Source organism: Ciona robusta, unplaced genomic scaffold (assembly GCF_009617815.1).
Source record: "Ciona robusta unplaced genomic scaffold, ASM961781v2 AP042738.1".
Classification (NCBI taxonomy): domain Eukaryota; kingdom Metazoa; phylum Chordata; class Ascidiacea; order Phlebobranchia; family Cionidae; genus Ciona; species Ciona robusta.
The window spans coordinates 55,560-71,507 of record NW_028323117.1 but is presented as its reverse complement, the minus strand read 5'-3'; the positions used below and the strand labels follow the sequence as shown (position 1 = coordinate 71,507).

Below are 15,948 nucleotides of genomic sequence, written 5' to 3'. Positions count from 1 at the left end.
ATTTTTAATACATTAACATTATTGATATACTTAAAAACAAAATTAACAAAATTCGCGTTGATATGTGTAGTTAGTTTGTAAGTGGCTGTTCTAATGACGGTAAGTCTAGTTCCCATCGGCTACTGCGAATGCGCAGACACGGTGTCGTTGTCGTATAATATATTCGTTCCGATTAATATATTTGTAACGGGCGCTATTACGCATGCGTCGAGACGCTACTGCGCATGCGCAATATCTCGGAACAAATACAATGACCACTCGGTCCACATTATTACGACCCTCCATTGAAAACGTTCCAGACAAGATGTTTACACGTTAAAACTTAAGTTTTTGATTTAAAGTTACAGAACTGAGTTGGTAGCCTATGTTATTCGTAGCCAACAAAAAGTAAGTGCCGCTAACAAACTTATTTTATGCTAGTTCAAGCACATTTTACACCAAAATGATACTAGAATACAAAAATTATAGCGCCACTTTCAATACCTATACGCGTGCATGGCCTACTCAATACATTGAGTAGGCCTTAACGGGTGCTACTAACATAAAAATTGGGCAATTTTAATGATTCGAAAAAAATAATAATATTCTTCAAAAAAAAACAAACATAGGCTAATTATTGATTTTTTACCGATCTAGCTTTGAATGTAGTGTAACAGCCCTACGTAACACCTAAAAATAAATCATAGCAACGCCAACAGTACAGATGGTAGAATAGGCTATATTTTGTTATATTTTTCCCCGAAACTTTTTTCAGTCGGTACGTATTTATTAGAGCTATATTGTATTTGTTCCGAGCTACTGCGCATGCACAATAGCGCCCGGTAAATCTAGATTAATCGGAACCACAGAAATAAAAAAGAGTAGAACGCGGAACTTTCCAAAACCGTGATATATTCTTTTTTCTATTCACGTGACCGCCAACTCCGTCCCCATTTCGCTTGGTCTCCATTGTAAAAGATAGGCGCATGGTAGTTTTAGGAGGTTTTAGCTGTTTATTTTAAAAACTGCACCAACTATTCAAGTTTATTAGGCCAGTTTAGTTATTTGGTAGGTTAACGTTTACAGTTTACCACTTTTTAGGAAATTAAATTATATTTAATAATTTTAATTAAAAACCTTTAAGTAAACGGTTTGTTAAAAATATTTGTATATTAGAAAATAGTTGTTTTACCCTATAACTTTAAATCAAGTCAAAAAGTAAAGAAAAACTACATAAAACGCGCCCTCGAATTCATTGACTACAATAGTAAACGGGAACGACCCGCAGAGAGAGAATATATCGTGCTCTCTCCTTTGTCGACATTGGATATGCGCGTTCTATTCTTTTTTGTTTCTGTGATCGGAACGAACATATCACGACAAAAAAAATCTGGGGAAAAATATTACTTCATTTATTTTAATTTTTTTGATGGGAACAACATGTTATAGTGACCTACATAGATGTATGCGTGAGTTATATTTTTTGCGAAAAAAATCGAAAAAATTAATATTTATATGATTCAAGTTATGATCATACTTATTTTATATATTTAATACCTATTCCCGCACCCTTCTAAGGAAAATAATAATTCATATTTCTGGTATTACGTAGCGCTATAACATATTCAAAGGGATTGGGAAGAATTCCATAAATATACATTTATGACAAATACTAATATTCTTAATTAAAAAAAATGAAACTAGTTATTTTTTTGATGGAATAACATGTTAGTATGATTCGGGTTACGACCCTTATATTTGTTTGTATTCTAAACCCACCCTCCCAATATTTTGAAGAAGAATAATATTTTGTTTAGGTATTACGTAACGCTATAAGATATCCGAAGCTGGATCGGAAGGAAATTTTATTAATATGTTTTTTGGACGATGTTACACTAGAAATTCAAGTGTGTTGTTAGAACACGCCGGTTTTGTCCGCGTATACAACACGCAACACGGCAGAGGCGTGTTGTTGGTATGGCGTGTTTTTCAGGCTTCAAAACAACACGCCCGTAAACAACACGCCGTTTTGTAACAACACGCCAGTTTAAAACAACACGCCCCAAAACTACACGCTTCTGTTTTTAAACAACACGCCAGTTTTTAAGAACACACCTGTTAAAATAACACGCTTTCAAATAACACGTCATTATTTATTTACATTTAAAGCGAAAAGAAAAACAGAAAAAGGAAAGAACAGAAAGAAACTGCAATTAGTGTGATTAACTTGTCGTAAAACCATTGAAACCAAAGCGTTTCAATGTGTCCCATCAACGCAAAGAAACGCCTGTTTAAAAACTCCATCCAGCATCTTATATCCAAAACAGGGAGGTTTAAGTTGCGGCATTATCAGCGGTTCCTAAAAAAATACATAAGTGATAATACTAATAATAGGAATGATAAATATAAAAGAAAACACCAAAAATAAGTATATATCAATTAAATATAAATATTTACCAAACTTTCATAACTGAAGGTGTACCGATAATCGGTAAAAAAGCGCCGTTATTACACCGATATATATATCGTTTGTTCGAGCGAAGCGATGCGCGTCCTACAATCGATCTCTACGTACGTCGTAGTTTAGTCTTTACGCGCGTCGTAGTTTAGCTTTTACGTTCGTCGTAGTTAGCCGTTAATGTGCGTCCTAGTTTCGTACAAAAGCAACATATACAATGTTACTATAAAATAACGCGAACTAACAACGTTTTCTTTCATTTTAACTGGCTTAGTTGAACACGGGTATTAATTTTTATTAATACTAATCATTTCATATATTTCGTTATAGTGTCAAATGTCGTTAAAATATCGGTATCGGTAAAAATATAAAAATATCGGTTTCGGTGGAAAAAATTGATATCGGTCTCTAGCCATAAGTATAACCGCGAAGCATATATCTAGCAAGGTCATTTAGGATTTAAGCTACTATTCCATAAAGTTTCTGGAATATCTCAGCATGACATTTTTTTATAACAATGCGATGATACTCCCTTGAGACTCAGATTTTACACTTGAGTAAATTTAACGATTTTTAGCGATCCAACAGTATACATGGCTATAGGCTATGAATAAACGAAATTTCAGCTAGTTGTATTGTAGGCAACAATAAAATGATACTACATGGTTACTGCAAAAACTTATATAAATAAAAGGAAAACAATTAGCAATTTATTTTACTAAAAAAACATATCAATAAAAACGTCCAACCTTTTCCATGTTGGTGCTTGGTTGTTTATAAGCTGACGACTTTTAGATTCTGTAAAGGTTGTCCCATAGTGCTAAAAAGTAAAGGCAATTGTGAATTTGGTAATAAGTGTAGCACTTTGATTGCAAATATGAAAACATTATTATAAACAATCAATATACTTTTATAATTTAAAATTTCAACATACTTTATATTAAGTTTTTCCAATAAATCCTCATTGAGAAAGACTACAGTGTCATCGTCAAATCTTTCATCTGTGAAATAAATAAAGCAAAAATTGTGAATACTACTTGACTGAAAGTAACGTATTTGGATGCAACAATTTATCACTAATAACAAACAGTCATAGAAAGGAATGCAACATATCTATACCAACTGAATTTAACTTCTTACCTTTCAGAATTTTTGCCACACCTTCCATTCCATTTTCAATAAATTTTTCCACTTAACTAAACATTTTTAAATTTCCGTAATATGTATTATACCAGTCGCAAAGATGATATAAAAGCAATCGCCGATTGAACGCTCCCGCGCATTTTCTATCTGAAGTTTTATTGGAGGAAACTTTCAGACTTTTTCGCGCGCGTTTTAATTTTCACAACGGTTAATGTAAAAATGATTTAAAAGAGGCCAGTTATCAATAAGTTTAAATTGAAACATAAAAGCAATAGCGAAAATAGACCACATGTGATAGTGAGTTGCATTTTAATGAAATGCATTGGTTTTTCATTAGCATTTAACATATTAAATGGTCCACAGATTCACTAACATCATGAATCATTGTGAAAATACACTCGCATAGATCCGCACTTTACTTTTGAAGTTCATCACTCGCAAAAATGTTACCGTACGTTTGCTCAAAATGCTTGTTTCAAGCAACTGATAAAAGTAAATATAACGCTCATGTACTTAATTTCCATCGATTTGACAGTAGATTTAAAATAATATGCGCCTACTGTCATCGCAAGTACACTAAAGTAAACTCAATACGAAAACATCTGAAACTTATTTTATTAGTGTTCTATGTTAAAGGGGGAGTAATTAGTCAGGTTTGCATCAATTGATATTAGTATCTAAAAAGGTTTACATTTAAAACAACACTGCAAATGGTGTGTAATTTCATTTAAAACAACACGATATATGGTGTGTAATTTACAAAAAAAAACACACCAGGTGTGTTTTTTCCCTCATTTCAACACGTTTGATAAAAGTAGCCGTGTGTTTCCTTATCAAACGTGCGTGTTGTTTTCAATGTTGGCGTGTTGTTTTGCAAATTAACACGTCGGTGTGTTCTAACGACACATCAAACGTGTGGAGTCACTCAAAATTTACACACTAGCAGTGCTGTAATAACATGCCAGTGTGTTGAAACAACACATCTGAGTTTCTAGTGTAATATTCAAAATTAATATTTTTTAATTTTTTTTTTTTAATTTGACTAGTTGGTAGTGTCCAATTTAGGTTAATGGCACTGGTGAAAAGTATCAAAAATTGCCGCCATAATATCTGTATTCTAGGATCAACTTGGTACCTTGGTTCATCAGCACTTGTAAATTATAAGTAAAAAGTGCTTATTCAACTAGCATGAAATAAGTTTGTTAATAGTATTTACTTTTTTTTAGGCTAACAAATAACTTATGGTACAATGGGAAGATGGGACACTTGAATGTGAATGAATGTAACTTACTTTATCCTCGCGTGGCCGGAAAACGACAGTCGTTATCACACGGGTTTAACACCTCGTGCCAGTTTACGAGTTACCATGTATCTTACTTTGTGGGTAATTATTTTTTTGGGATTTTTTTTTTATGTATTTCTGATAATTTAGACAACCCATTTGTAACCACTGGGTTGGAGCAATTGCCGTTAAGTGTCTTGCCCAAGGACACATACGCTCACAATGGTAGCAGCATCGAGCCTTGAACCCATTACCTCTGGGTTACAGGCAGGCGCGCTAACCACTATACCACGGCGCCGGACGAGCACACTTAAGCACATATTGCCAAATATTTCCAAAATCAAAATGGATGACGATTTTTAGGTAATACCACGAATTAGTACTTGCATTCCTTTATTAATTGACAACAATTAAAGAAAATATAATAAAACACACGAGGAGTTATTTAGCGATCCGCACAACAGGTGAAATTTTACAAATTCGAAAACACACAGGATAAGATGGGACAGTTTAAAATCATTGCTAATTTTGATTAATAAGTGTATTTATAAATAGGAATGTACGTAAATAACAAGAAATAATACTGTACGCTTTAAAAATTAAGTCTAAACATTCATTTTCTTGCCCTACTGCTATAGTTTTCAACATGTTACCTATATACATTATATTATTGCATAACAATTGGTATTGTTTGAACGACAATGGGAAATGTTCGAACTATAAAAATATTGTATCCTACAAATGTATATGAACTTGTAATAACCGAAAATTGATAATAACTGTTAATAAAGTTTTTATTTTTGCTACAAATTGGATATTACTACTCTGTATTTGGCACAAGACAGCACTTCTCATTAATTTTCACCAGCAAGTGCAAATGACCAAATTTCGAATATATTTTCGAAATATTATCTTTTTATTATATCAGTATCTTATAGTTGAATAACCCCTGAGGTATAAATTATTAAATTAAAAGCAAGCCATTCAAAGTTTGGCAATGAAAACATACAAAACTACAATGTGGGGGAAGATGGGACTCTAAATTGAAACATATTTACATTTGCAGCATTCTGCAACTTGTAGTTAACTGTAGGGGGTGCGGTAATGTAAGGTTCAACGGTCGCGCCTATCTCAACGCATCGTGGCGGGGGGTGCAGTAGATCCGTTCGCATCAGGGTCAGGACAAACGTGGGGACAGCAAGAGTGTAAGAAAGCTCCTACTGCCCTCCAAACACAGAAAATAGGAGGGCTTTTATAGCATGAAACACATGTGCGAAAGCAGTAACAGGAAAGAACGTTTTACACTGAAAAGTGGCGTCTGTTCGCCGAACGGACGGACTGGGGCAGATCGTTTTCTGCCTTGTTGGAAAAACGCAAGATGTGTCGCTCAATCATAAACACAGTTACGCCAGATGTAATAGTTACGCAACACGACTGTTTATTATTCGGTCTTTATGCATTATAAGTTAATTTGGAAAACTATAATATATATCTGTGCTCGAAACACACTCAATCGCTACATAACTTACCGAATTTAACAAGCTGTGCTGGTTTCTTTGCCATGTAAACTTCATATATATAACGTTAAACCGATATTTTTTTGTTGTTTTCATCTCAAATTAAAGTCATATTGACCCCTGCCTATTTTCTTCGTGCTTATATATCAGTGTTTTTTTTTAAAAACTAGAACTAGTTTTATGAAACAAAATCAAACTGTACGAAATATCCAAGGTTGTTTTATGAAGCTATGAAACTAGTTTGGTTGTTCGCACTCGCAAACTAAAAAGATTCTTCGACTTTACTATGATTTAGAGAGCATTAAAAAATAGCACCTTACTATTTCGCAATTTTTTACCTGTTCAAAGTAGGCTGTTTCTATTTTACATATTTTTTTAATATTTAAAAACAGTAGTTAGCTTTGACGAGCGTTTTATAAAGTCGTGATAATACTGTCGAATAATTCTGTAACCTTATTTTCCTGATTATCATTAAATGGGGGTCCGTAAAAAGAAAATTAAAAAAAGTCTCGTCTGACAAAGTGTCCCATCATCCCCTACCCTACTATATATTTACATTAGCAGTATTCTGCAACTTGTAGTTAACCTACCGAATTTAACAGGCTGTGCTAGTTTCTTTGCCATGTACACTTCATATATATAACGTTAAACCGATATTTTTTTGTTGGTTTTATCTTAAATTAAAGTCATATTGACCCCTGCCTATTTTCTTCATGCTTATATCTCAGTGTTTTTTTACAAAACTAAAACTAGTTTTATGAAACAAAATCAAACTGTACGAAATATCCAAGGTTGTTTTATGAAGCTATGAAACTAGTGTAATTGTTCGCACACACAAATTAAAAATTTCATCGGCTTTACTATGATTTAGCGAGCATTAAAAAATAGCACCTTATCATTTCGCATTTTTTACCTGTTCAAAGTATACTGTTTCTATTTTATCCTACATAATTCTTCAATATTTAAAAACTGAGTGCTACAGTAATCAGCTTTGACGGGCGTTTTATAAAGTCGTGATAATACTGTCGAACAATTCTGTAACCTTATTTTCCTGATTATCATTAAATGGGGGTCCGTAAAGGAAAATTAAAATAAAAGTCTCGTCTGACAAAGTGTCCCATCTTCCCCCACCCTACTATATATATTTGGATCGTGTTTTAAACAATTTAAATGTTCTTTGTTTGTTATTAAATTGTACGAGAAAACAAAAGAAAAATGTGTCCCATTTTCCCCCACCCCCTATTAACAAAAAACATCTAATAAACTTTTGCTAAAAATGCAGAAGTACCACAAAACAAACTTCGTACATCCAAAATCAAAGTACTGCGTACATAATTTATTTTTAATAATAACCTCAGCTGTGATCCGGTGTCCGATTAGTCATATTTTCGTAAAACTGACTTTGTTTAAATCCGAGTGGCATGCGCTTTCGTCGATTGCAGCGTTTTACCATTATCGATTTAAGGTTTCAAAAATCGATTTTTTGGTTATCACAGCAGCTCTCGGTAGGTTTGCGTCTTGTGTGTCCAGCAACTGTATAGTGTTTAAATTATAAAAGTAGTGTGGTTTACAGTGTAGTGAAAACAATGTCGACAAGAGAAGAATACTGTAAGTGTGTTTTTTTGGTGTTTTTTTCTACTTTTACTTTAAATGTTACTTTATTTAAATATAACAAAATTTGCGATTTTATTCTTGTATTCTCTGATATTAATTACATTTTTGCGCATGCAAAATCAATAAAACTTTCCTTTTCTATCAGATATTAATTTTGCTTACAAAGGATGCACGAATTGGAAAACTTATTATTTTATTCTTTTCAGTCCGTTATAAAACCATAATGTTTGTGCACAATTAAATTTATTAAAAAAGCTTGTTAAGCCACAAAAATTAAGTCATATTAATGATCCGATTTCAGTTACAATGATTACTGTTCCACTGTTTACACAACTTTGATTAGTGCATTGCCTATGTCGCATGTGTAAATATTTTGTTTTCAATTAGCAAAATTTTTAATTTCAATAAAAAGAGATAAAACATATTTTTCTTGTATTTTACTTTGTTTATTTCAGTTTCAAAGAAGTTGGTATACTTGCAAGACTGCTACAGTAGATTACAATGGAGTTCAGGCAATGCACCAACGGTGTCCGACATATCAGCTGCTATTAAGTATTTCAATAAAGCGTTGCTTAGGTAGGTCTTTAATAAGTGGTTCAAAACTTTGAACATGACTAAAGCACTATGTAGTATATTTTTACATAATGACCGTTGTAATAATATTGGATTTGTATCATGTTTCCCGGAGCTCTAACCTCTAACCCATTGGTCACTTGGATTTTGTAAATTAACATTTATACAAGAAAACAAAAAATAATCAGCCCTAAAGGTACATATTTGTTGTTTTGCCACTAGGGATGTGCTGAAGTTGTAAAAGCTGAGGTGCACTGAGTGCTTCATATAAAATGCTTAAAAAGGGTGATGCTTGGTCACAGATTGGGTTTAGACTCGGCACATTCCTAGTCAGCACATGAAAAAACATTTTATCCCTTTCTTCTTGCAGTATAATGAAGGAAGTCACAGAAAACCAGAAAGATTTAATTAGTGTCACCAACACAACTTATTCCATCAGTTCGTATATTTGCTTTAACAAAGTGAATTACACTTATCCGTGTTTGGATTACTTTACCTTCTTTAATACTGTTGTCTCAATGATGGGAAAACTTCCTTATCTGCATTCTGGCCATGAAGGTTATTACACATGAAAAAAAATATAAATGCGTAACTACTGCAGTAGTTAACAAAACCTTTTGATTGATATTGTAAAATAAGAGACAAGGCCAAAGCCTTATTATCCCTAATGCAAAGTATGAGTGCAGCTACTTTCACAGAAAATATTCAAACTATTAGGTAAAACCCACTACGTGTTTCTTAACTGTATGTTTTATTCCAAGATGTTTTAGTGAAAGACAATCTAATTAAATTTTTTGATTACTTTAGCGCCTCTTACTTTTATTTTTATTCTTATTGCTTTAATTGATATGGTCTTTATTATTGTGATGAGTGAGATAATTTTTATCTCTAGTTTTAATTTATGTCTATATAAATAATTTACTTTGTTATTAGATATGTCTGTAATGTTGATGGAAGGTATATGTCTTGTTACAATGTTTTTGGAAGAAAAGGCAAGGGCCACTGTTCCACTGACTGTTGCAGGTTTAATCACCGAGCTATGTTGGAGCACTACTTACATCTTAATACAAGAGTATATTGTAAAGACGCTCTGTAATTCTATTCTACCCTGCTGCTTGGGTAAGGTTATTTCAAATACATATATAATTAATAATTGTATATTAAATGGTCTTTTTTGCTGTTTTTGAATAATTCCAGCTGCTTAACACAATGGTTAGGGTGATCACCTCAATAAATCTGTTTAATGTTTGCTGCCATCATTTGGGGTGTGCGAATTATTGGGTAAGACACTGAATGCTTTGTCGGAATGTTAATCCAAACAATAAAAGACAGACAAAAAACTAACTTGTAACTTCTAAATGGGCACTAGGTCTATAAAATGTATCACTTATAGTTACCTCGTCATGCAAGGATAGCTCATGGTATTTAAAAAAAAACTTTGTTGTTAACTTACAGGGTTGATGACAGACAATAAAAATTTAAAAAGTTGTTTTGATACGTTACCTGCTGTTATATCTGTCGTGTTAGATGGTGTACAAAATGTATCGCTTCATTTTCGTGTTATTGAAACAATCATGTTGTTCAAGCAAGATGTTTGGTTGGTGAGTTGCCATTTCTTTTTAATGGTGAGATGCAAACGAATTTTTTTATTTACCAGACATTATTATATTTTTAATAATGTTACTTACCGGTAGAATTACTGTTGCCTAACACAGGACTTGATGTCTGTGATATCCTATGGTGGAGGCAAAGGAAAGGCTTATGCAGTTCAACTTCTATTCCACTACTGGCCATTTCTACATTCTGCACCTACGGAACACACTACACCTTCTCAATATTGTAGGTTATCGCAAATATGTACTTTTGTATTATATACAGCAGTTTCAACTTACTTGTTAATTCGCACTTCTTGTGAGACTCAACGTGAATAACAGGGGTAGACCTGTTGTACTCTGTCTAAATAGCCTAACTCACAAGCTCAAGAGCAACTGAAGTTCTGAATTGTTTAATACACGACACTGCACAGCAGTCAGCAACAATGGCAAGATACCTCGGCAAATGGTATCTTATCTCTTAGAATAACAATTACGAAGTATAGTTTACGACTATTTCGCAACTCAAACCCGTTCGAATAATACTTGTGACCGAAAGCTATTTCTTTGTGTCACAATTTATAGTGGGATGGGAAACACCGTAAATTAGGACTGTGTGAGTAAGGTATTGAGTTTCTGGGTATTGTAGCGGGACATATCCGAGCTGTGACGCCGACTCTGAAAAATGGGACAACAGGACAGAAGACCTTAATTAAATGATTAATTGATGACATAAATAGGACGGGAGCGCTAGAACAATATTAACGATATGTACATTTATAAATGTCAATCTTACATTACTTTTTGCAGTGAAATGTGTTTACCTTTAGTTTAACGGTAGGCCAAAACCAAAACCAATTTTTTTTAATAATTACAGTTTAACAGTTCTTCTGTATAAATTGGTCGTTTTTGTTCTGCATATTTTAGCCCATGATACCCAATGTGATGTGACCAATGGTTTGATTACAAATTTATTTTGTAGTTTGGTAACTTGTGTTTTTACAGCATGCAGCATGGTGTCCTGTACGAATCTGCAGTGCAAATCACCACCAAACAACAATGCTGCAACATTATTGATTTTGGATCAATCTTTATCGACTAAGTTTGCGAATTCCCCCCCACCCCTATATTTATGTTATGCTTGCTCACAGGTAAGATTCAAAATATACAAAAATGGGATAACTTGTGCAGAGCTTCGTATTCACATTTAAATGATAAAATCTGATTTGTATTTTATTTTGTATTTATTGGTTGAGTTTGACACCGATGATCGTCCCATACAAATATAATTTACAAAAATGGTTTTCGCTTACAGATTGGGGAAACTGCTGAATATTAAGAGTATAAATCTGTTGTTAAGAATTAAGATTTAATCTAAAAAATAATTATTGCGAATTTTGCTTTGGACCGTATAACCTATGAAGGCAATTACACAGCTCCTTGTATGTTATGTCTCTTATGAATAATTTATACATAAACCATGCAAACCTCATATGTCTTTCTCCATGTGTGGATAAAATGTATAATATTTATTCATTAATTCTCACATGTTTATTTTCTGTACCAAAGTTTTACAATTATATTCAGTTGACTTGATTAGAGTAATTTAAATCGTAATAAACGCATTTAAGTGTACTTTAACCTACTGCTATTCAATTTTTAGATATACACTGTGTAATCAAATGTCTTTTGCATCACAAGTGTTTGTTTTAATGATTTTGTCTCCATGTGAACTTTAAAATTTAAATTATTTTGGTTTTAATATTGTTGCAGACAATTGGTCACAAATCTGAAGTTTTACCTTCTTTAGAAGTGATGCTTCCAACTGAAAACATAAGCTTTAACTGTGAAAATAAGGTTTGTATTAAATAATATCAGACAAAGTTTTTAGTTGAAACAAGTTGACACACAGTATCCGAAGCCAACATATTTGCTTCATAACGGAACACCGTGTTATAACTCTAGGGTATTACGTATTTTTGGGTAAATGTGTAGTCGTTTCTTTATAACTGGTATTTTATAACTAAGAATTTTTACTATATATCAGTTTTTATGATATGGTTTAACCTTTTGACTGTGTTTTACTTTTAACTAGGTGTCATTTAATATAATTTTGCAAGCAAAACAAAAGAGTTAGACAAAATCTTTGTTTAGGAAGTTTGTGCAGTATAAAATTATTTTCTAATTTTTTTATTTTTTATATTATGTTTTTTTGATGATGTCATCATAAAATTGATGACACAATAAATCTTAGATTACTGAACATTTTAAAAACAGCTAAAAAAATAAAAAAATGTAATGTAGTACAATTACAAACTTGATCTGTATGTAAAAACCTTTCTTTTGGTGTATGATTTGTAAAGTTACCTGCATCATAAAATTAAAAAATGACAAAACCTGAGATATGTCGATTCACAACCACCTACTAATTGCGTGGGAGCAAAATTTATTGAGTTTTATGAGGTTAATAACTGTTGGGCTGTTATTACTAAAATAAAATCAAAACAAGTTCAATACCCAAAACCATTGTGATCTTATAAAATCATCTTTAAAAATATCTTGAGAGAGTTCGCTGTGTCTTGAGGATGATTCGCTCGTGCCACCTAGTGCGAATCGCAACCAAAGGGTTAGGGGGCTTTTTCATATTATTTTAAAGGCATCTAGTTTTGCTAGAACTCTATAATACTTGATTTGAACTTTAAAAGAAACAAAAACCAAGACAGAAAATTGGTACTTTTGGTAATTGCTTTTAAAGTGATGTCAAAATTTTATTCACCATTTACAAATAGACTGACAGTCTAACTCAGTCCAAGTGTCAAATTTGTAACAGTCTGGGTTGGCTACATATAAACCTTGTAGTCTGGTATGCACTAACATTATATTAGGGAATTTCTGCATCCAAGTGAAGGTTACACCTTACAATGCATTGTATAACGAATAACATAAAAAAAGATTTAGCCTTGAACTAAATTGATCAATTGAGATACGTTTGAAGTAACAAATAAATAATAAATACAAATACTAATATGTTAGGCCATTAGGCAGAATGAAATACACCAAAATGCACAATGACATATCAAGCAATTTATTGTCATTAATTCAATGTAAATGGCATCATAATAGCTACTTTATAAAATAAAATGAATCATTGTTAAATGCAGTTTCCTAATTTTCAGACATGAGTGATAACACACCACGGTTAATAACAAAAGACTGTTCATATGACTAGGTAACGATGGCATGCATAAAACGAAAACAAGAAATTATATTGCATCTGTGACTAAGTGACGAAATGATGCATGAATAACATAAAGAATAAATGAAAATTTACACACCCATTGTAACAGGCTATTTTTTAGATTCAAAATATAGGTGTTTGTTTTTATTAAGCTTAAAAAACATGGTATGAATTATGACAATTTAAATATAAATATAAGTGATAAAAAGCTTTTGATTAGTATAAAAAATAGTGGATGAATGTACTATTACTTCTATTTACAGCACTGCTTATCAAACGATCCAACTGCCACAGTAATCCTTTGCAGCAGCCAGAAGAAATACTTAAATGCTTATAATGAAAAAGCTGTTAAACACTTTAGTTATACATGGAACCGTTTGGAAAATCGTGCAACCAGATACTGTGATGAATGTTTTTGCAATCTTAGAAATGTTCTTCAGCATCTAAACTTAATAACTCAAGTATCACCAATATGTGTCTGGGAAACAGACTCAACCACCATGCAGACTGTTATAAATGCAATTGAAAGGTGCCGTGACTTGTTTCACTTTATGATAATTTTTTTTTATTATCTCTTATTTTAAACTCCTAATATCTAAAATGCAACTTAAACCAACAATTCAAAGCCGCATAGTCTCTATAACCCTCACCCTTAGTAATTGAATTAATTCTTGAGTTTTGTTTATGCCTTTATTGGGTTAAAATACTTTGTATTATTCCCACAGCCTCCTTATTGAAACTAGTGGCCAAACTTCAGCAAAATATTTTGATGATGATTCAGCAAGTTCAATAAAACTTTCAAAAATTTCCTTCCGAGATTCCAATGCTACAACAACTCAACTACCATTTATTGAAGCTAATTGTAAGTTCTGTATCGGCTATAGATTTATTTTCAAGTATAGTGTCACATGTTGACATTGTTATTTTCGCAGCTGTAGCACAGTGGTTTAATCGCTTACCTGTTAGGGGAATCGGAATGTCCTTCTCAGTAGTAGTTACCTTAGCCCAGTGGTAATAAGTTGTCCAAAGTGAAAAGATCCTGAAAAATAAATGAAATATTCTTTAACTTAAAGCGGCTGCTCAATGTGTAGAATGTGGTGTTCAAAAATACATTTATGTCAAGCGCAGGATGCATACATTCTTATTCATTTATGAAATTTAACAACATTTAATAACTTCACAACATAAAAGCAGACAGGTAGCCCCACTAATACTTTTTATAAGATGTTTATCCCTGTGTTGCTTGCTGTGAAAACATCGGTGGTCAGAATGACTTACTTGGTCAGTTTGGGGTTTGGTTGCTTGTTCTACTCTGTCCACCTAAAGAAAACATCTGTGAGGTAATTGTAAACTAATTTCAGTTGTTCTCACAGTTTAAAGCTGAAGCAGAAATTGAGAGATAGTGGCTAAATGTCACCCACCATAAGCATAACTTGGTTGGTTTTGGTCACTGGATTCTAAGATTATATAAAGTGTTAACATTGAGTTCACAAAACTGAGTCTATTTTTTAAGCTAAAGTTATTCCAAATCCCTCTCCTAATGTTTTTTCACTATTATATCTGTGCATATTTTAGACCATGTAAATAATATGACCTTCTGAAAAAAGTTTTTATTTTATTTACCGCCGTTATAGTATTGTTGGTTAGCGTGCCAGCCTCTGACCCAGAGGTAATAAGTTCAAGGCTCTTCGCTGCTTTGTGGGTAATTGCCACTTTGTCTAAACAAGCAGTGAGAGTGCATAATGCAGAATTTCGATTGGGTCAAGTGTTGGTTTAACATGTCAAGTTTATGTTGTTACCATGGGTTATTTTAATGGTTTGGATTAATAAAAAGGCAGAAAACCACTCTCCTTAATTAATAACAGTTTTCAAAACTGCTTTATTTATACAAAAGTATTTCTGAAATATCCCCAATAATGAAGCTTTAAAAATAATCACTTAAAGAAGAATACTGTGATTTTATAGCTGTTGTAACATATAAGTTTAGGAATTCCATTGCGTGCTTTGACTATTAAATTGTCTGGAAAACTCATGGTGGCTTTAAACTGCAGTCGATGCAGTTAGTACAGCTTTTATGAACTACCATTGTTCAAGATAAATTTTGATTTTGGTTGTCTTTAAATTAATGTTTGTGTTGTTTGAAGTTCTGTTGTTTTGTTCTGTTGTTGTTTTGAATATTTTTGTTTGTCACTCTAAACTGCAGTCACTCATTTCAAACTTTTAACTCCACAGAAACTTGCTATGCAACTAATATCAACCATATTATGCTGGTACGGAACAACTTCCTGCTTGAAGGCAGGTGAGAATCTATTATTTTAAAATGTGTTTTTTTATATTTAAGAATATTCATCTTGCATACAGATTCAGCTTACATACTAAAACAAAATCATTTAAGAAAATTAATGTGCACATATAAAAAGAAATATATACAGTTCTCATAATACTAGTATAAGTTAAAACAAACAATGATGAGTTGGCAATATAGCTAGTCTGAATTAAGTGAATGCAGAAATGCATGGGGTCAAAACATTTGTAGTGTTTCAAGTTTTTGT

At 32.5% G+C, this 15,948-nt stretch overlaps 1 protein-coding gene and 1 long non-coding RNA gene across 13 annotated transcripts in view; one reads left to right on the top strand and one right to left on the bottom strand.

The window, feature by feature from the left end:
• Nucleotides 1–2,118: 2,118 nt before the first annotated feature.
• LOC149724189 (uncharacterized) lies at nucleotides 2,119–4,575 on the bottom strand. Its single transcript, XR_016386757.1, has 4 exons — nucleotides 3,578–4,575; nucleotides 3,372–3,438; nucleotides 3,187–3,257; nucleotides 2,119–2,338 (listed from the first exon to the last, which is right to left on the bottom strand). It is a non-coding gene; the product is annotated as an uncharacterized LOC149724189 (long non-coding RNA).
• A 1,296-nt stretch (nucleotides 4,576–5,871) lies between these two features.
• Nucleotides 5,872–15,948, top strand: part of LOC149724187 (protein unc-79 homolog) — a 44,216-nt gene continuing 34,139 nt past the window's right edge. The window contains exons 1-12 of one of the 12 annotated variants that reach the window (XM_089893279.1): nucleotides 5,872–7,987; nucleotides 8,449–8,569; nucleotides 8,937–9,124; nucleotides 9,500–9,685; nucleotides 10,022–10,191; nucleotides 10,282–10,405; nucleotides 11,164–11,309; nucleotides 11,932–12,015; nucleotides 13,660–13,925; nucleotides 14,122–14,258; nucleotides 14,621–14,736; nucleotides 15,629–15,695. In XM_089893279.1, coding sequence (XP_089749405.1) covers nucleotides 7,966–7,987; nucleotides 8,449–8,569; nucleotides 8,937–9,124; nucleotides 9,500–9,685; nucleotides 10,022–10,191; nucleotides 10,282–10,405; nucleotides 11,164–11,309; nucleotides 11,932–12,015; nucleotides 13,660–13,925; nucleotides 14,122–14,258; nucleotides 14,621–14,736; nucleotides 15,629–15,695 — 1,627 coding nt within the window. In that variant the 5' untranslated portion in view covers nucleotides 5,872–7,965. Of the gene's footprint in view, nucleotides 7,988–8,448; nucleotides 8,570–8,936; nucleotides 9,125–9,499; nucleotides 9,686–10,021; nucleotides 10,192–10,260; nucleotides 10,406–11,163; nucleotides 11,310–11,931; nucleotides 12,016–13,659; nucleotides 13,926–14,121; nucleotides 14,259–14,620; nucleotides 14,737–15,628; nucleotides 15,696–15,948 lie in introns of all 12 variants that reach the window. The other 11 variants (XM_089893278.1, XM_089893282.1, XM_089893275.1 and 8 more) reach the window with 11 other exon arrangements.